The 21,946-nt window shown below is 37.1% G+C and overlaps 1 protein-coding gene across 1 annotated transcript in view; it reads right to left on the bottom strand.

The window, feature by feature from the left end:
* The window catches only part of GABRA2 (gamma-aminobutyric acid type A receptor subunit alpha2), a 146,428-nt gene that overhangs the window by 85,046 nt on the left and 39,436 nt on the right, over positions 1 to 21,946 (bottom strand). The window contains 1 exon segment of the mRNA XM_070372348.1: positions 4,818 to 4,885. Coding sequence (XP_070228449.1) covers positions 4,818 to 4,885 — 68 coding nt within the window.

Here is a 21,946-nt window from a genome sequence, read left to right on the forward strand (position 1 = left end):
CCATGCTGTGAGTTTTCAGCCAGCAGGCCTGATATTCCTCTGACCAGCTTCAGTATGTACCTTCATACATTTCTAAACTGGCTGTGTCTTCACCAGTGGCAGGTATATCCTCCTCTAGCCAAAAAGTCCTCTCAGGTGAGCTCTAAATCTTGGCCTTGGGGGAAAGGACTCCCTTCTAGTCCTGAGTTCCTTCCTTGTTCATGATGCTTACCCGAGAAGCAGATGCTGCACTTTCTGCATTTGCTAAATCTACATTGCTTAGAGTATCCTTTTACAATTTTATTTAACCATCTTGTCTGAATTAATAATTCATTTCATTAAATTTTCCCTGTTCTAATTACTGTTATGGATTCTTTCCTCTAACTGGATGCTGACGATAGAATATGTGCCCAGTTGATGGTCTCGCAATTAATTACACTGCCCTCAAGCCAACTGTTGGTAGGAATGAGTAAACAAGGCACATAAAGATGGAATTCAAGTAGAAAATTTGACATGACCAAAGAGAATTCTATAGGACGATGTTAGGCTAGGTGATTCGAGGACAGTATATGCTAGGAAAAAACATCTAGGGTCTTGAGCAGCTCAAGAGGGTGCAGAGATGTTTATATATTTCATTTTAGGGTAATTTATAGTGTATACAAGTGCACTTGCTCACATACATACACACATAATCCAAAATACATAAAGAAAACAAAACATGTTTTTTTTTAATTTTTAAATTTTTTAAAATTTTATTTTATTTTTAAACTTTACAATATTGTATTAGTTTTGCCAAATATTGAAATGAATCCACCACAGGTATACATATGTTCCCCATCCTGAACCCTCCTCCCTCCTCCCTTCCCATACCATCCCTCTGGGTCGTCCCAGTGCACCAGCCCCAAGCATCCAGTATCGTGCATCGAACCTGGACTGGCGACTCGTTTCATACATGATATTATACATGTTTCAATACCATTCTCCCAAATCTTCCCACCCTCTCCCTCTCCCACAGAGTCCATAGACTGTTCTATAAATGTTGCCAACTCAATGTTGCCTACTCAACTCAATTTAACCTATAGAGTTTGCACTAAATGAGTTTGCATTAAATGAGTGCATTTTCACATTTAATGTAATGTGTATCCCATCAAATATGAAAGCTTTTTTACTATTGAGTTGTAGCAGTTCTTTATATATTTGGGATGCTGACCCCTTATCAGATATATAATTTGCAAAAATTTTCTTCCATTCTGTACATTACCTTTTCAGCTTATTGATTTATTTTGCTGTGTAGAAGGTTTTGGTTTGATACAGTCAGTCCTACTTGTTTATTTTTGCTTTTGTGTCAGGTTTAAAAAAATCATCACCAAGACCAATGTCAAAGGGCTTCTCTCTCATATTTTCTTCTAGGAGTTTTATGATTTCAGGTATTATAGTCAAGTCTTTGATCCACTTTGAGTTGAAGCTACCAGATTTCTAAATGTTTTGGTAATCCCAAAGAATGGTCAGAACAAAAGTAGGAGAATTAGCTTAATCCATTATCATCACTGGAAAAGAGTCACTTCATACATTTTGCCAAAAATATATGACTGTTTGTCTAAAACCCTCAAGTAGCAAACATCATGTGTCTAGGAAAAGTATATATTTTGATATATACATTTTTTGAGGTAAAATAATTCACTTTGCAAAACGAACAAACAAAAACTTTAACACAGTTCTGTTAGCACAAATGTTCACTACACAAAATCTACAACATTGGAAACTTTGATATTTTGGGGTCCTATACCATTTGCCTTTCTGTTTTAGCTGGTAATAAAACACCAAAGGTAACCATATAGGAACCATAATTTATATAATATTTTGCTACTCTTTCAACTGTGCTTGGCACAATTCTGATTCTCTGCACTTGGCTTCACATAGAGGTCAGGTATTCATTCTCACTGTGTCTCTAATACATGGGAGCATTTACTAAGACAAGCTGCACAGGCTTCCCTGGTGGCTCAGATGTAAAGTGTCTGTCTACAATGCGGGAGACCTGGGTTCGATCCCTGGGTCAGGAAGATTCCCTGGAGAAGGAAATGGCAACCCACTCCAGTACTCTTGCTTAGAAAATCCCATGGATGGAGTAGCCTCAACTAGGCTACTCCATGCATGGGGTTGCAAAGAGTCAGACACGACTGAGAGACTTCACTTAACTTAATGTAGAAGCTGAAGTTGGAGGGAAAGCACTTAACGTTTCACATATTAATCTGAAAGAACTTCAAAGATCTACAGTGTTTGGTATCAATCACCTCCCCAAAACTGATAGCTCTGTTGGTAAAGAATCAGCCTGCAATGCAGGAGACCCTGGTTCAATTCCTGGATCAGGAAGATCTGCTGGAGAAGGGATAGGCTACCTACTCCAGTATTCTTGGGCTTCCCTTGTGGCTCAGCTGGTAAAGAATCCACCTGCAATGCAGAGACCTGGGTTCAATCCCTGGGTTGGGAAGATCCCCTGGAAAAGGGAACAGCTACCCACTCCAGTATTCTGGCCTAGAGAATTCCATGGACTGCATAGTCCATGGGGTCACAGAGAGTTGGACACGACTGAGTGACTTTCACTTTCACCCCTCTTGTACTTGACATCTTCAGCCATCCATGCTCATCAAGTTCTCTGACTGTGAGGTCAGAGAAGTGACTCTGGGTGGAAGAAAAACATATTTTTGTGATAAAATTGGCATAACTAACTCCTAAAGGAAAGGTAGGTATGTCCCAATAAATTGTATAATTATAGGAATGTAAAGTGATGCAGTCACTACAGAAAACAGTATGGAGGTTCCTCAAGAAACTAAAACGAGTTGCCATATGATTCAGCCATCCCGCTCATGGAAATATATCTGGAAAAAAGCAAATACTCTAATTTTAAAAGACACATGCACCCCACATCAGCACTATTTAGAATAACCAAGACGTGGAAACAACCCACGTGTCTGTCAATAGAAAACTGGCTTAAGAAGATGTCACACACACACACACACACACACAACAGGATTGTCATCGTCGTGAAGTCATGAAGTCGCCCAGTCATGTCCGACTCTTCGTGACCCCAGGGACTGTAGCCCACCAGGCTCCAGTCAGATAGAAAGACAAATACTATATCATATCACTTATATGTGGAATCTAAGCAATAATACAAATGCATGTATATACAAAATGGAAACAGATTCACAGACATAGAAAACAAACTTAAGGTTACCAAAGGGAAGGTGGGGGAAGGATAATTTAGGAATATATGATTAACAGAGGTGGGGGAAGGATAAATGAAGAATATATGATTAACAGATAAAAACTACTATACATGCCATAGATAAGCAATGAGGATTTACTGTATAGCTCAGGGAACTATGTTCAATATCTTATAATAACCTATAATGGAAAATAATCTGAAAACAAAGTAACTGAATCATTAGGCTATACACCTGAAACTAACACAATATTGTAAATTAACTATAGTATAGTTCAAAAAAAACCTGGCCAATCTTGTTTATGAGCATCTGCAAGAAAGGAAACCCTTTAGTTTTAAACCCATATTTATCCAGATGGAAAACATCCATGCTTGTCATCCTTCCCCATGGGATATGAGATAAAAGGAAGAAACTGGGGAGGATGACATGATGGAGGATGGCCAGGCAAAGCCTGGGACAAGGGCATCTCCTCTAATTCTCATTTTCTGACAGCAAGAAAGGTGGATGAAAAATTATTTAAAGAAAAAATTTCTATAGTACAGCACTATAGGTAGCAGTAGAAGATGCTGCAAGTAGTCTAATAAATTCTTGTGCTCAACCAAGAATTTAGTGATGATTGGTCTAGTGCACTGATTTCTAACCCAATGGACCACTCTCCCTCTTCTCCTGATCTCATTTTAAAGAAAAATAAAGACCAGTTCCATAGAATTCAAGCGTTAAGATTCTAGTTTTCTTAGATTGATTTATATGTATCTATTATAAATGAGGAGTGTTTGTTGCTGTTCAGATGCTAAGTCGTGTCTGACTTTTTGCAACCCCATGGATTGCATCCCACCAGGCCTCCCTGTCCTTCACTATCTTCCAGAGTTTGCTCAGATCCATGTCCATTGAGTTGGTGATGCTATCTAACCATCTCATCCTCTGCCACCTGTACTGTATTTATTGATACGACCAGTATGACCAGAAATCCACCTTATTCAATGGCAGTAGAAGGTTTCCATTTGTAACACTGATCATGACCACAACCTGTAAGAAGCAATTATCTATGAAACTGTACGGACATATGGAAGTCAAGTAGGGGTTTTAATCTTAGAAAATGCTTCTCAGTAATATCATTACTTTGTTTAAACAATTGTTTGCCACACTGTAGCTGGGTAGAAAGCTTTGAAAATAATATAAAATATAAAGAGTTAATCTGACCACTTAAGTTACAGTGGTACACCGTTCTACAAGCAGATTAACAGCCTTAACTCTCCATGTATTTGGGCAAACTAATACAGGCATGGGGCTTCCCTGGTGGCTCAGATGGTAAAGAATCCACCTGCAATGTGGGAGACCTGGGTTAGAGCCCTGGGTTGGGAAGATCCCCTGGAGGAGGGCATGGCAACCCACTTTAGTATTCTTGCCTGGAGAATCCCCATGGACAGAGGAGCCTGGCAGATTACAATCCATGGGGTTGCAAAGAGTCAGACATGACTGAGCGACTATGCACAGCAAACAGGCAAAACAGGCATGAGACAGATACGTAATCTATAACACTAAAAATATGTGTTTATTTTGAATTATCTCCCACACTTCCCATTATATGAAGTAAAAATATTATGAAAAACTTACCATGTCTGTATCTGAGACAGGGCCAAAACTGGTCACATAGATGTTAGTGAAGACTTCGGTAATACTGTCTGGTATGAGAAAAAGAGATTGAATATAGATATTATATTATGATAACCAGAGCGAGAGAAGCGGTCAAGAGTATGGCATGGTGAGAAAGTTCTGTGATAATCGGGAATATTGCTGTTTGCTTTCTTTTCAACGTTCACAACCAACAAATATAGCTATATGGCTTAATTATTCCCTAGGGTCTCACAGTCCTAAATGCTAAATTAAACTATGACAGCCTTTTGTTTTCAGCTCAGAATGGTTTCTCAGAAACTATCTTAAATGTACCAGTATGGAAAATAAAATACACTTACTATCCTTACTGTTTGATACAGTCCTAAAATTGATCATTAAACCAAATATTTCAGATAGTATTTCATGATGGTAGAGATTTAGTTTGTAGACTGTAAACTACTGTATCTTCTCAATAACGCACAAACACATTGATAATCACTATAAACAAACATAATTCATATTAATATAAAAAGGTTTATCATTCAGTGACACAAAAAAGCAAATAACATTCCTTAATCACAAGGATTACTTCCAAAAAAGATTGCTTTTAAATGTATTTAAGAATGCCTGAACTGCTAAAATTAAATTGAATTAGATTTGGAAGTTATGTAACTTATAAAGTGTAGCATAATTAGCTGGATTGCTCTGCTAAACAGGTGATTTAGATTTCTGATTTTCAAATAAGCCAAATGGCGATGGGGGAAAGCTCAAAGTAAAAAATTAAAAATAAAGCCCTTTCAATATTCTTACAAGAAAAAAATTACATCATTAATTTCTACCATCATGAACTTAATGTCTTAACTGCTAAGTGACAAATGTGTAACTCTACACAAACAATATCATGAAATATTTTAACATTATACTGGACATTAATTCACAACCATAAGACAGCAATTAGGTTATAGTATCTACTAAAGCAAAAGAATTTTGAAATAACAGAGTAGCCTGAACGTTTACTCTTCAAAGGTCTTAACATATAATAACTGCATGACAAATCTGTGAGATAGAGTCTCTGCTATCATCCCAATACACTTAAATACTGACATATGGATAGTTAAGGAAATGTGCCCCACAACGCACACTTTGTAGAGTAGACATAGTCAGGTTTTAGGACCCATGCAATCTGTTCCTGAGCACTCAAGGTAAACAAAGTATTGGATCTCAGTCAAGAATTAATTTAAAACTGTTTTCTTATTAATGACATATTCTACTCTCCACAATACTCTGTGCCAAAGCATAGTATGGTGTTCCAGATAAATATATTCATTCAACTTTGTTATTTTATATACTATTTTATTCCAAAAAATGGTACTCATGAAATTTTGTTTTGAAACTCATCTATAAAGTTAATTCTCAGCTGCCACCTGCCCCCAAATATCTGTACAGGGTCTGTTCCATAGCTATACAATTTGTGCTCAGAAGAGTCCTGTGCTTGGTCTAATGTTCTCTTTCCACTTCCCTGAAATTCTTAATTATGTTCTGAATAAAGCACCCTACATTTTCATCCTGGACTGGGTCTCACAACTTATATAGCTGGTCCTGGGTCTGACTTATATATGTTTTTTCCTCTTATTCATACCAAATCAATCATACTCTCACATTTACTCAAACAACTGAATAAAATTTTAGTCATTATAGATATTGACTTAAAATGTACTAGAGGAGAGAAATTAAAATGTTAAGGTAGTCTTTACCCAAATATAGGCAAATGGAAGTATTCTCCTCAGTCTGGAGTTGTTAAGTTAGAAAATAGTGATGATAAAAATACATGAAAATATTCATGCTAAGAATATGAAAGAATACCCACTTACACACCACATGACAAGTAAAAAGTAAGGTAGAATATGGTCATCCTAATGAATGTATTGAGGTGCCTACTAAGAATATAAAGAGAAAAAAATAAGATTACCCTCAAAGCTCTAAGCAGTAAAAGAAACACCTCAAGACACAGAACACAGGTATACAAAGTTGCCCTAAAGAAAATGATTTCAAAGTTCGTTGACTTCATAAACATAGATAAAGAACATATGCATTGCAAGGGATATTCTCCTGTTAAGCATATTCGCAAAAAGTAGAGGAAAATAAAGTGTCCCGAAAACTAGAGACTAGTCTTCAAAGGCAACTTACACCCTGTGAAGAAATGAGTTATGCAGTCACTGCTGCTAAGAAATCCAGTAATCTGAGGTATGGAACAGTAACTGAAGTTAGAGACCTGGGAGCCATCAGTAAAATAAAAAATGTGTGCAGTGACCAGCTTGGAGAGAGGGGATTTCTAGAAGAGGAAAAGGCTGGAGTGATTTTATATACTCTTTGAGAAGCTTGATTGTGAAAGAGGAGGGGACTCTAGCAACAGGGGAAGGTAGGGGAACTGGAGAGACAGTTTTTTGCTTGCTGGTTTAAGGTAGAAGATAGTTAAGCATCTGCCAATGCAGACAGAAGGGACTAAGGGAGCAGCTGAATTTTTAGGAGGCAAGATCAATAAGAGAGAAATATTCCTGGGTAAGCGTGTAATGCATTCATTAAAAAGGCTCACAATATATACACGGAGGGAAGGAGGAGGGACTATCCTTAATTATGTCAAGTGAGAAGAGTGTTGAAATAAATGGAAGTAGGTTTTCAGGTCTAGAGGCAGGAAAGTTCCTGGAGAGGAGAGAAATTCCGAGTTACGTGCAAAATATTGTTTCCATCACTTTTACTAAAATAAATGATGATTCCAAGTCAAAAATTTGATAGTTTAAATAATTACGTTAACAACATTTACAATAGTATACGTCCATAGAAGACCAATGGAGCATCTGCTGCCAGTCCTTTGTCCATATTCTCTTGACAATCATGATTCCTTGCCATGCTGGGCTGTTCTGGTGCAAGCTTCTGTGATTCTCTCCTTGAGGGCTTTCCCTGGCTGCACAAGGCGGAAAGGAATTGCAGAAAAGTCTGTGCTCCTGGGAACAGCCATCAACAAATGACTGATGAGTTGGAGGAAATATAACTCAACTTGATCTCTCTCTCAACGGACACAACTCTCAGGCATGCTCTACACCATTTCCCAGATGACCTCCATGGGATGAAACCCCAACTGTACTCAGCAGTAACCTGCTCATGATGGTACCCTGCTTTGGCTGTCCTCCCTGGACATTTTGTCCTTCAGCTAGTGTCTGTTGATATCACTTCCCAAATGATTGTGTATCAAATATCATTCACTTACTCTAAGAAGAAAAGACAATAATAATTAAGGACTTGGGAAAGATATTAGTTGTATTAAAATATATTAATTAATTGGAGCTAATCATCCAAACAACAAGCTCTACTGTCTTCACCCCTGTAATTTTGATATTAATGGTAATATTAAGTAGTATGTGAGCTCACAATACAAAAAGTAAAATCAAATTGTAGATGACATCTCTTCAGAAAGATCAAGATGCTAATAATTTTGCTCACTGTGTAGCACGAATAGACTGTCACGCACATGTTTTAAGACAAGTTAGTCACTGCTGTGTTTTGCTTTACTCTCAGCAACAACAAAGACACTGTGCTTCCTGGGATTATTCCCAAAACACCTACATGTGCCATTTGTCATCAGTCAAGTTTGTTCAAGTCAACGAATACTTTCTAAGTTATTTTTGTTTACATGGCACTTACTGTTCCTATTCAAAGTTGGAAACATTGAATCTGATAATATTATTCGTCACCATTCTACCACAAAAGAATTGCTGCTCCTTACCCAAAATCTTCCTCCCAGTAGACACTCAACACATGTTTGATAAATACAGTGCCCATAAAATCAGAAAGAGTTAAGAAGAAGAATAAAATCAGTATGAACTGTGTTTTCATACAATCACTTTTCATGGTATTTTTAAGTTTTGGTCTTTGATTCCTTGTGATGATTTGGAAACATGAAACATAAACATATATTGAATACATGAAATTTCCTCTCAGTATGAGATTCCTGATGCTTTAAAATTTTTGAATTTTTATATATTCTGTTTGTTCTTCTAGTTTGTTTATCTATCTTTTATTTTTTATTTTTATTTATCTTTTATCTTTTATTTTTCCCCCTAATGAAAATGCATTGATTTAAAAAGTATAGCCCATCTGGGGATCCCAAACAAGAATCAAAGGCTTCCCTGGTGGCTCAGATGGTAAAGAATCCACTGCAATATGGGAGACCCAGGTTCGATCCCCATGTCAGAAAGATCCCCTAGAGAAGGGTATGGCTACCCACTCCAGTATTCTTGCCTGGAGAATTCCAAGGACAAAGAAGCTTGGAGGGCTACAGTCCATGGGATTGCAAAGAGTCAGACATGACTGAGAGTCTAACACTAGCACACTTAAACAAGATCAAGTTGCCTATATGTTTATGGACAGGATACAAAGTCCTCAAAGGATAAACTAAACATACCCCATCATGACAGTCACTGATTAGGGGTTTCAAATCAATCTGATTTTGATATCACTGGAGAGTTTATCTGTCCTCGACAGGATTTGGGACTGTTCTGGTCCTTAGAACCACTGTCAGGTAGAAGATTTGTCTCTCTCTTTGAAATGTCTTCCTTCGATATATAATGATTCAGCTTACTCTTGTGAGGAAGCTGAAGACATTCTTCTCTCCCCAAAGCACTAGTAAAAGAAACCAAAGAAAAAAAGGAAGAGGAGAATGAATGCACATTGATTCTCATGGATTTAGTCAGACCGTTTGGTTCAATTAACAAATAGCTACTCAGGGCTTACTAAGTACAGTTCAGAGACATCCCCTGCCTGACAGACAAGGGAGAGAATGTTTCCCAAGGGAGGCTGGTTAGTGGTACCAGGAGCAATTTATGTTCCTCAAGGTTATGTTGGGACTCTGACAAGGGAAAAAATGAAGAATTCTCTAAGTTCTCACTTCTGCTACTACATGTTAGATTCTTTTATGAGGAGCTCCTAGTGTTCCATCCCATACCAAGTTGTTAAGAATGGCATACAGAGCACATCAGATGCCCTAGAACCCTAAGAGGTCAAAGTGCAGCCTGAGCACAGGTTATTAAAGATCTAGTGTCCCTGGGTTAGCTAGAAACATGGAGATTATTAATCACCAACTCAAAATCCTAAATTGTTCTCTAAGTACTAATAGAAACCAGCTTACCAACTAAGTTATGAGAATTTATAAACTATGCTGATATAAATTTATATTTTTCTCCCCCAATACATAATAAAAATAAATATTCTCATGCACAATATATAATGGGAACTCCCCAATGACTCAGCAATGGATTCTTTAGAATCCACCTGCATTGCAGGAGCTTCAGGAAATGCAAGTTTGATCTCTGGGTCAGGAAGATCGGGACTAACAACCCACTCCAGTATTCTTGCCTGGAGAATTCCATGGACAGAGGAGCCTGGCGGGATACAGTCCATGGGACTGCAAAGAGACAAGACTGAAGCGACTGAGAACACATGTAAGCCAACATATAATAAGGATAAACTTTTACCTTTTTAACATAAAGAATTATTTTATAAATCAACATAAATGGAGTATTCTTAATGCATTAAGGACTACAAATCATATATATGTATACATATTGTATATATATTTCTAATACAAGGGATTCAAAGAATTTCCCTATTCATTTTCTTTACTATAAAATAAGGTGCTTAAGTTAAAGTATACTAGTTGATTTTTTCCTTTATGACCTTTTCACCATCCTCACAGAACACTGCTGTGGACAGCGATATTTTCATTTACTCTGCAAAATAATTTTGCAGTTCTTTTTACTACTGTGTGGAAAGAAAGTATTTAAATGTAATAGAAGTACAGACATTGAAAATACAATTTCAAAGGCTCGTGTAGGCCATGGCTTCAGATATTCAAAATTCTGCCTCCTCTGTTTCTAGACTTGGTAAAAGACACCGTCATTTTGCCAATTGTCAAACTTATAGTCTCAGTCTGAACTTCTTCCTCATATTCAGCATTTTAATTGCTGACCAGGTCCTGCTGACTCTATCCTACAGTTCTTGACTTTTCTTCCCCTCTCCGTCCTCACTGGCAATGACATTTGGAATGGCCTCTTCAAGCTTTGCTGCTTCTAGTCTCACCAACTCCTATATAGCCTCCATGACACTACTAGTAAAAAAATATGTGATGTCTCTTCTCTGATCAAAATTTTCCTCAAAGACTATCCTTTCCCCAAAGACCGAGTTTGAAAACCATGGCATAGCACATCAGCTCTTTCATGATCTTTGTCATCTTTCCAATTGACCCAATCTTGCCCCACATGGTGTATCTCAGCCATAACCATACTCAATTTCATGTCATCTTCTTTCAGGTTTTTTGGGGGTGGGGGGGATAACTTGCTTTTTCCACTATATAAAATTGTTGTTGTTTAGTCGCCAAGTCATTTCAGACATATTTGTGACTCTGAGATGGATTGTCAGGCTTCTCTGTCCATGGGATTTTCCAGGCAAGAATGATGAAGTGGGTTGCCATTTCCTTCTCTAGGGCATCTTCCTGACCCAAGGATGGAACTCATGTCTCCTGAGTTTCCTGCATTGGCAGGTGGGTTCTTTATAGCTGAGCCACTGGGGGAGCCTTCTATATAAAATGTCCTCTCATTTAAACCTTGTTCTTAAAAAATAAACTCAAATAACACTTTCTTTATAAAGTTGTCCTTGCCATCCTGGGGTATTTAATAACCTTTCTGTTGGTTCCAGAAGCTTTTATGTCTTCAAATGAAACATTCAAATCATATTGTAACTTCTAATTCATGAGGAGTTGTTACATTGCTATGTGTTTTCCCACTCTACCAATGACCCAACAGCTCCCAACAGTTTGTTCTATATAAATAATATGGACCTACATAGAGCATCAGAAAATGATAATCACAGAAGATTATGATCAAGGATCAGTCAGTTCAGTCACTCAGTCGTGTCCGACTCTTTGCGACCCCATGAATCGCAGCACACCAGGCCTGCCTGTCTATCACCAACTCCCGGAGTTCACTCAGACTCACGTCCATCGAGTCAGTGATGCCATCCAGCCATCTCATCCTCTGTCGTCCCCTTCTCCTCCTGCCCCCAATTCCTCCCAGCATCAGAGTCTTTTCCAATGAGTCAACTCTTCGCATGAGGTGGCCAAAATACTGGAGTTTCAGCTTTAGCATCATTCCTTCCAAAGAAATCCCAGGGCTGATCTCCTTCAGAATGGACTGGTTGGATCTTTTTGCAGTCCAAGGGACTCTCAAGAGTCTTCTCCAACACCACAGTTCAAAAGCATCAATTCTTTGGTGCTAAGCCTTCTTCACAGTCCAACTCTCACATCCATACATGACCACAGGAAAAACCATAGCCTTGACTAGACGGACCTTTGTTGGCAAAGTAATGTCTCTGCTTTTCAATATGCTATCTAGATTGGTCATAACTTTCCTTCCAAGGAGTAAGTGTCTTTTAATTTCATGGCTGTATTCACTATCTGCAGTGATTTTGGAGCCCAAAAAAATAAAGTCTGATACTGTTTCCACTGTTTCCCCATCTATTTCCCATGAAGTGATGGGACCGGATGCCATGATCTTCATTTTCTGAATGTTGAGCTTTAAGCCAACTTTTTCACTCTTTACTTTCACTTTCATCAAGAGGCTTTTTAGTTCCTATGACACCACCCTTATGGCAGAAAGTGAAGAGGAACTAAAAAGCCTCTTGATGATCAAGGATAATGCCATACAAATCCTGCCATACTCAAATATGAGATAAAGTATTATCTTTACACCTATGGATAACCTGGGATAAATTACACATAGGAAAATTATCATGATGATAGACTCCAGAATTAAATTAATTATAAATGGAGAAAAATTAAGGCAAGTTTTCCGATTTAGATGTTAAAAGCATAAAAATCATTTTCTTTTATTTCTAATAGAGTTCAGTTCTCATAGTCAACAATCCAGTATTTTTCATCTACAACATCCTAAAGGTAAATGCATGAAGAGACTTGTTGGCAGTACTACAAACTTTTGCTGTCTTTCCCTGAATCTCTTGAAAAGTGAAAGTGAAAGTCACTCAGTTGCGACCCCATGGACTATACAGCCCATGGAATTCTCTAGGTCAGAATACTGGAGCTGATAGCCTTTCCCTTCTCCAGGGGATCTTCCCAACCCAGGGATCTAACCCAGGTCTCCCACATTGCAGGCAGATTCTTTACCCAGTTGAGCCACAGTGAATCTCTTGGATCAGCTTCAGAAAGAAACTCTGTACTTATAAAATGGAGCTTATTGATATTCTAATTTGATGATAGTATCAATGTCTTCTTAAAAATAAATTTGGTCTACATTAGTATAACAGGAAAAAAGAAATCTCCTAAAGTAATTAACTTCATCACCCATGACTGGAATGCTGTTTCCTGACAGTGTGTGCTTTGGAAAATGTTATGATTACTCTACACCTAACATATAATTAGGAACTTTTAGAAACTTATATAGCAACCCTTTAGTACTTGTCCTATCACTTGAATTCCCATTGTGTGATAATAAAAGGAACTTATCACCTATTAAGCATTTACTATATGCATGGACTGGGTTAAATTTTTATATATATTTTCATGATCACCCTGTGAACTGTGCATAATTATATTCATTTTACCTCATCTAAATTCAACAGCTACTTAGAGAGAGAATTATACTCAGACATTTTTTTCTGACTTAAAAATTCCATGCTAATAACCATTCCAATAATAAAATGCCATTCAAAAACCAATGAAACAATTTTCAATTTAATTTAAGATTGTTTGATATCTTGAGTAGTGCCAGTAGACTCACATCTTATATGCATTTATTACACACTTGTCATGTACCAGTCTCAAGTTACACATTTGAGGAAATATAATAATGTATAAAAAAATATAAGGAAACCTACCCGTTAAATAGTCAGTGCTACTTTTACAAAATATAAAGTCATTTCAACTTTTTATTGTATCATATATATAATAGAATATATGTTTCATATTAGTATGTATACATACTTACATTTATATATACATGTGTGCATGATTTGGGTATGTGTGTGTTTGTATGTGTATATATATATATATATATATATATACACACACACATATATATATATACACACATATATATATATATGGCTTCTCTTGTAGCTCAGTCTGTAAAGAATCTGCCTGCAGTGCAGGAGACCCAGGTTCAATTCCTGGGTTGGGAAAATCACCTGGAGAAAGAAATGGCGACTCACTCCAGTATCCTTGCCTGGAAAATCTCACAGACAGAGGAGCCTGGTGGGCTGCAGTCCATGGGTTCACAAAGAGTCAGGCACGACTGAGCGACTAACACTTACTTACACATATATATATATACAAAATATGTTGGTGTGTGTATATATGTGAGTGTGTGATATATGTATATATTTATGTATATGTATGTAAGCACACCAATATATAAATTTTGGTGTTGAACTGCCCCATATTTAAATCAAAAGCCTTATATCATTCTATCTTAAATCTGTAACTTTTCTAAAATTAACTTTTACTGGAGTATAACTTCTGAAGAGGGCTACATGTAAAAAGATACTGAGACATTGATAAATAAATTTTCTTTCTTTACTCCTTTCTTCCTGTTTCTCTTCCTTCAGATCAGATCAGATCAGATCAGTGGCTCAGTTATGTCCGGTAATTGAGTAGATTGTTACACTGCATATCTATGTAACAACACATAGATAAAAGACATATAAAGGACATAATATGTAGTCATCGTGATCTTAGAGAGGAAATAAACAGATAAAGAGATGATTGTCCATGAAGCATGTATAAACAATAAAGATAATCAAATATGCTAAGTTGTGGTGTCAGGAGGTAGAAGGTGGCTGAAGGTATGAAGATCAGTGAGTCAAAACTGGGAAGCTGGAGAAGGCTTCATGAGCTATCCTTTTATTTATAGTATATGATTCTTTCTAAATTAAAAAAAATTTTTTAATTGCTTTATTTTGCACTCAGAATCTTTCCCTTCTATCATTTCAACTCATTCCCCATGGTTTCAGCTCATTTCTCATGGTCTTACAGTTACATGCTTCACAGTTGAATTCTACCAAAAATTTAAAGAGCTAACACCTATCTTACTCCAACTCTTCCAGAAAATTGCAGAGGAAGGTAAACTTCTGAACTCATTATATGAGGCCACCATCACCCTAATACCAAACCCAGACAAAGATGCCACAAAAAGAGAAAACTACAGGCCAATATCACTGATGAACATAGATGCAAAAATCCTTAACAAAATTCTAGCAAACAGAATCCAACAACATAGTAAAAAGATCATACATCATGACCAAGTGGGCTTTATCCCAGGAATGCAAGGATCCTTTAATATCCACAAATTAAACACTGTAATACACCACATTAACAAATTGAAAGATAAAAACCATATGATTATCTCAATAGATACAGAGAAAGCCTTTTACAAAATTCAACATTCATTTATGATAAAAACCCTCCAGAAAGCAGGAATAGAAGGAACATACCTCAACATAATAAAAGCTGTATATAACAAACCCATAGCAAACATTATCCTCAATAGTGAAAAATTGAAAGCATTTCCCCTAAAGTCAGGAATAAGACAAGGGTGCCCACTCTCACCACCACTATTCAACATAGTTTTGGAAGTTTTGCCCACAACAATCAATTGCCCACAACAATTGTTGCCCACAACAATCAAAAGAAAAAGATATAAAAGGAATCCAGATTGGAAAAGAAGAAGTAAAACTCTCACTGTTTGCAGATGACATAATCCTCTACACAGAAAACCCTAAAGACTCCACCAGAAAATTACTAGAGTTAATCAATGAATACAGTAAAGTTGCAAGCTATAAAATTAACACACAGATCCCTTGCATCCTACACACTAATAATGAGAAAACAGAGAAATTAAGGAAACAATTCCATTCACCATTGCATCAAAAAGAATAAAATACTTAGGAATAAATCTACCTAAAGAAACAAAAGACCTATATATAGATAACTATAAAACACTGATGAAAGAAATAAAAGATGACACAAACAGATGGAGAAATATACCATGTTCATGGATTGGAAGAATCAATATAGTGAAAAAGTATACTACCCAAAGCAATCTATAGATTCAGTGTAATCCCTATCAAGCTACCAACGGTATTTTTCAGAGAACTAGAACAAATAATTTCACAATCTGTATGTAAATTAAAAAAAACCTCAAATAGCCAAAGCAATCTTAAGAAAGAAGAATGGAACTGGAGGAATCAACCTGCCTGACTTCAGGCTATACTACAAAGCTACAGTCATCAAGACAGTATGGTACTGGCACAAAGACAGAAATATAGATCAACAGAACAAAATAGAAAGCCCAGAGATAAACCCACACACCTATGAACACGTTATCTTTGACAAAGGAGGCAAGAATATACAACAGAGAAAAGACAATCTCTTTAACAAGTGGTGCTGGGAAAACTGGTCAACCACTTGTAAAAGAATGAAACTAGAACACTTTTTAACACCATACACAAAAGTAAACTCAAAATGCATTAAAGATCTAAACCTAAGACCAGAAACTATAAAACTCTTAGAGGAAATCAGGCAAAACACTCTCTGACATAAATCACAGCAGGATCCTCTATGACCCACCTCCCAGAATATTGGAAATAAAAGCAAAAATAAACAAATGGGACCTAATTAAACTTAAAAGCCTTTGCACACAAAGGAAACTATAAGCAAGGTGAAAAGACAGCCTTCAGAATGGGGGAAAACAATAGCAAATGAAGCAACTGACAAAGAATTAATCTCAAAAATACACAAGCAACTCCTGCAGCTGAATTCCAGAAAAATAAATGACCCAATCAAAAAATGCACCAAAGAACTAAACAGACATTTCTCCAAAGAAGACATACAGATGGCTAACAAACACATGAAAAGATGCTCAACATCACTCATTATCAAAGAAATGCAAATCAAAGCCACAATGAGGTACCATCTCATGCCGGTCAGAATGGCTGCTATCAAAAAAATCTACAAACAATAAATGCTGGAGAGGGTGTGGAGAAAAGGGAACCCTCTTACACTGTTGGTGGGAATGCAGACTAGTACAGCCACTATGGAGAACAGTGTGGAGATTTCTTAAAAAACTGGAAATAGAACTGCCATATGACCCAGCAATCCTACTGCTGGGCATACACACTGAGGAAACCAGAATTGAAAGAGACACGTGTACCCCAATGATCATCGCAGCACTGTTTATAATAGTCAGGACATGGAAGCAACCTAGATGTCCATCAGCAGATGAATGGATAAGAAAGCTGTGGCACATATACACAATGGAGTATTACTCAGCCATTAAAAAGAATACATTTGAATTAGTTCTAATGAAGTGGATGAAACTGGAACCTATTATACAGAGTGAAGTAAGCCAGAAAGAAAAACACCAGGACAATATTCTAATGCATATATATGGAATTTAGAAAGATGGTAATGATAACCCTGTATACGAGACAGCAAAAGAGACACTGATGTATAGAACAGTCTTTTGGACTCTGTGGGAGAAGGCGAGGGTGGGATGATCTGAGAGAATAGCATTGAAACATGTATATTATATGTGAAACAGATCACCAGTCCAGGTTTCATGCATGAGACAGGGTGCTCAGGACTGGTGCACTGGTATTACCCAGAGGGATGGGATGGGGAGAGAGGTGGGAGGAGGGTTCAGGATGGGGAACACATGTACACCCATGGCTGATTCACGTCAATATAGGGCAAAAATCACTACAATATTGTAAACTAATTGGCCTCCAATTAAAATAAATTAATTAATTTCAAAATAAATAAATAAAAATTTTAAAATTGCTTTATTTTGCACCCAGAATCTTTCCCTTCTATCATTTCAACTCATTTCTCATGGTTTCAACTAATTTCTCATGATCTTACAGTTACAAGTAAACTAGTAAATAGATAAATAAATTTAATGATTATTAACTCTTATGATAGGCACTTTGATACAATTATAGGAGATCTTGACTTCTAATTAAGGAGAAATTCTAAGACTACAGCATAGGTTTTAGACTTCAAAGTGAGGACAGAAATGTAGCAGAAAGAACTTAACAAAAAAGATTCACTGGTTGCAGGAGATAAATGAAAGGTTGAACGAAAAATGATAACTATGAAATTACATTGATGATAGAAATCTCTAGTGGTCTCTCAAAACTGTTTTGACTGCTACACCTACATCTGCAGAAAGCACTCAATTTAATGCAAATTCTCTTCTGAATCAATACATTGTTTTACTTTGTTCTAGATCTTTCCCTGAATCCTAACTATGTTTACATATTTTTCAGAACATTAAAATATTTTTTTATTTTAGACATTTACTACTAAAGAAGTAGAGATATGAGAAAAATTTTTACAGTCAAAATTTTTAAAGTCATAATATTTGAAAAGAAATATATATGTATATGTATATTTGCAAGACTAATGCATGAAAAACTGAACTTTCAAGGATAGTGATTACAGACCATATTTGAAATAAAAAATTAAATCTACTTTTTATTAATCTATAGTATACCTTTGATTGGGCTTTCCCCATGACTCAGCAGTAAAGAATCTGCCTGCAATGGAAGTTTGATCCCTGGATTGAAATGATCCCCTGGAGGAGGAAATGGCAACCCACTCCAGTATTCTCACCTGGAGAATTCCATGCACAGAGGAGCCTGGCAGGCTACTGTCCATAGGGTCGCAGAGCTGGATATGACTGAAGCGACTTGGCATGGGCAGACATACTTTTAATTTCTCAGGTTTGATCATATCTCTTTTATAAAATATTTCATGTAAATATTCACTTTGCTTCATTTCATTTTTGATTTACATTTAAATTTTATCTTTTTTTCCTTCTCTGCTCTCATACACTGTTGTGAGTAGTTAATTTCCCCTACTGTCCTAAATTCAGTTTCCAGCACCATTTCCAATAAATGTATTTGTGATATAAACTTGTGGTTTTGATATATTTGGGGTTTTACCAGAAAATGATTCCTACTCTTGTCTACCCTTTCTTGTTCTTGCCATTCCTGCTAGACTTTTAAACTGTTGCTGCAGCTCTCCAGGCAGTTTTAAAAGGCAGCTGTGATATGAATACAACCCCAGCTCATAGATCAGAAAAATTCACCCCATGTTTCCCTTCATTGAGCTCACAACATGGGAGTCTCAGCCTTTTGCTCTAAGGGCAGAGAATCATTGATAAATGAACCTTTATACCTCATGCAAGAAAAACACATCCAGTTTATATTTACAGGGACAGATACAGCTAAAGCAACATATTAAAAAGTGCCCTGATACTCCTTTCACCCAGTTCTCCCATTTGTAAGGAGCTGATATATGCAGAGTACATCATGAGAAACGCTGGACTGGCAGAAACATAAGCTGGAATCAAGATTGCCCAGAGAAATATCAATAACCTCAGATATGCAGATGACACCACCCTTATGGTAGAAAGTGAAGAGGAACTCAAAAGCCTCTTAATGAAAGTGCAAGTGGAGAGTGAAAAAGTTGGCTTAAAGCTCAACATTCAGAAAACGAAGATCATGGCATCCAGTCCCATCACTTCATGGGAAATAGATGGGGAAACAGTGGAAACAGTGTCAGACTTTATTTTATTGGGCTCCAAAATCACTGCAGATAGTGACTGAAGCCATGAAATTAAAACACGCTTGCTGCTTGGAAGGAAAGTTATGACCAACCTAGGTAGCATATTCAAAAGCAGAGACATTACTTTGCCAACAAAGGTCCGTCTAGTCACGGCTATGGTTTTTCCTGTGGTCATGTATGTATGTGAGAGTTAGACTGTGAAGAAGGCTGAGCGCTGAAGAATTGATGCTTTTGAACTGTGGTGTTGGAGAAGACTCTTGAGAGTCCCTTGGACTGCAAGGAGATCCAACCAGTCCATTCTGAAGGAGATCAGCCCTGGAATTTCTTTGGAGGGAATGATGCTGAAGCTGAAACTCCAGTACTTTGGCCACCTCATGCTAAGAGTTGACTCATTGGAAAAGACTCTGATGCTGGGAGGGATTGGGGGCAGGAGGAGAAGGGGACGACAGAGGATGAGATGGCTGGATGGCATCACTGACTCGATGGACTTAAGACTGAGTGAACTCCAGGAGTTGGTGATGGACAGGGAGGCCTGGCGTGCTGCGATTCATGGGGTTGCAAAGAGTCGGACACAACTGAGTGACTGAACTGAACTGAACTGACACTACGTTTCTGAACTTTATTTACAACTGTTGGGTCTCAGTAGTTTGCTTATTTTTGTGACTCACTGATTATGATCAAAAAAAAAAAAAAACAACAAAACAGAAATACTAAGTAAGCTATGTAATTTATTTTTCCTTTGGTCCTCCCAGAAATAATAATGTTTGCCTCTTTTCTCAGTGTGAAAGTTTTATAACACCCATCTGTAAATGTTCACAAGAATATAAATCTGATACAGAAATGAAATATATTATTTCCAGAAAGTATCATGGCAGTCCTCTTTAGTTTTGAAGAATATATCACCACATAAAAAGAAGAACCAAGACCTCTTTGGGGGTTCAGAAGAACTGAGCCCAGGAAAGGAAAATTTTAGACAGACTTTTTAGACTTATTTAGTGAGGCAATTTCGTCCATGTCCATTGACTGTACAGCACCTGTCTCTGTATGGCCAGAGAACAATAAAGCCAGAGTATTACTAAGGCTGCATAAGAAGAGGGACCATTTTCTGCAATCAAGAAGGCTGTGGTGAACCATATTGATCTTGGTGAATGCCTGGAGCAGAGTGCCTGGATCAGATAATTTAATGGGGAGTGAAGAGGGAGGCCAGACCTAGACCAGGCTGTAAAGTAAAAGAAGACACTCTCTGAAAGGTAATATTATCTTTTCATGCCTTACTGTTTTCTCTGACCAGAAGAGCTGTCTCCTTACCCCTCAAAGGTTCAAAAGCCATTTATTTAGCACCAACTGAGTACGTGTCATTTTTGCAGTGCTGTGGAGACTTACAAATTCTTTGTGCAGGTTACAAACACTTATAAGTGAGTTCAATGTCTTTTATAAGTGTAAAAAAAAGCCACAAATTGTAAAATAATCATTGCTAATCAGTCACTAAGGTGTCTGTGTGCGACTCTTTGCAACCTCATGGACTTCAGCACTCTAGGCTTCCTTGTCTTTCACTATATCCTGGAGTTTGCTCAAACTTATGTCCATTGAGTTGGTCATACCATCCAACCATCTTAATACTTAATGAAATTCTTGCTGATGCTTTGGGTAAAACCTTGTAATTATCTTTGACTTTTTTCTTTCTTTTTTTTTCTGGAATGGGTGAATTTAACTCAGATGACCATTATATCTACTACTGTGGGCAAGAATCCCTTAGGAGAAAAAATGGAATAGCCATCAGAGTCAACAAAGGAGTCCAAAATGCAGTACTTGGATGCAATCTCAAAAATGACAGAATGATATTTGTTCATTGCCAAGGCAAACCATTCAATATCACAGTAATCCAAGTCTATGCCCCAACCAAGAATGCTGAAGAAGATGAAGTTGAATGGTTCACAATACCTTTTAGAACTAACACCTAAAAAAGATGTCCTTTTCATTATAGGGCACTGCAATGTAAAAGTAGAAAGTCAAGAAATACCTGGAGTAACAGGAAAATTTGGCCTTGGAGAACAGAATGAAACAGGGCAAAGGCTAATGGAGTTTTACCAAAAGAACGCATTGGTCATAGCAAACATACTCTTCCAACAATCCAAGAGAAGACTCTATTCATGAACATCACCAGATGGTAAATACCGAAATCAGATTGATTATATTCTTTGCAGCCAAAGGTGGATAAGCTCTATACAGTCAACAAAAACAAGACCGGGAACTGATTGTGGATCAGATCATGAACTCCTTATTGCCAAATTCAGACTGAAATTGAAGAAAGTAGGTAAAACCACTAGACCATTCAGGTATGACCTAAATCAAATTCCTTACAATTACACAGTGGAAGTGAGAAATAGGTTCAAGGGATTAGATCTGATAGACAGAGTGCCTGAAGAACTATGGACAG

Source organism: Bos mutus, chromosome 6 (assembly GCF_027580195.1).
Source record: "Bos mutus isolate GX-2022 chromosome 6, NWIPB_WYAK_1.1, whole genome shotgun sequence".
Lineage (NCBI taxonomy): Eukaryota > Metazoa > Chordata > Mammalia > Artiodactyla > Bovidae > Bos > Bos mutus.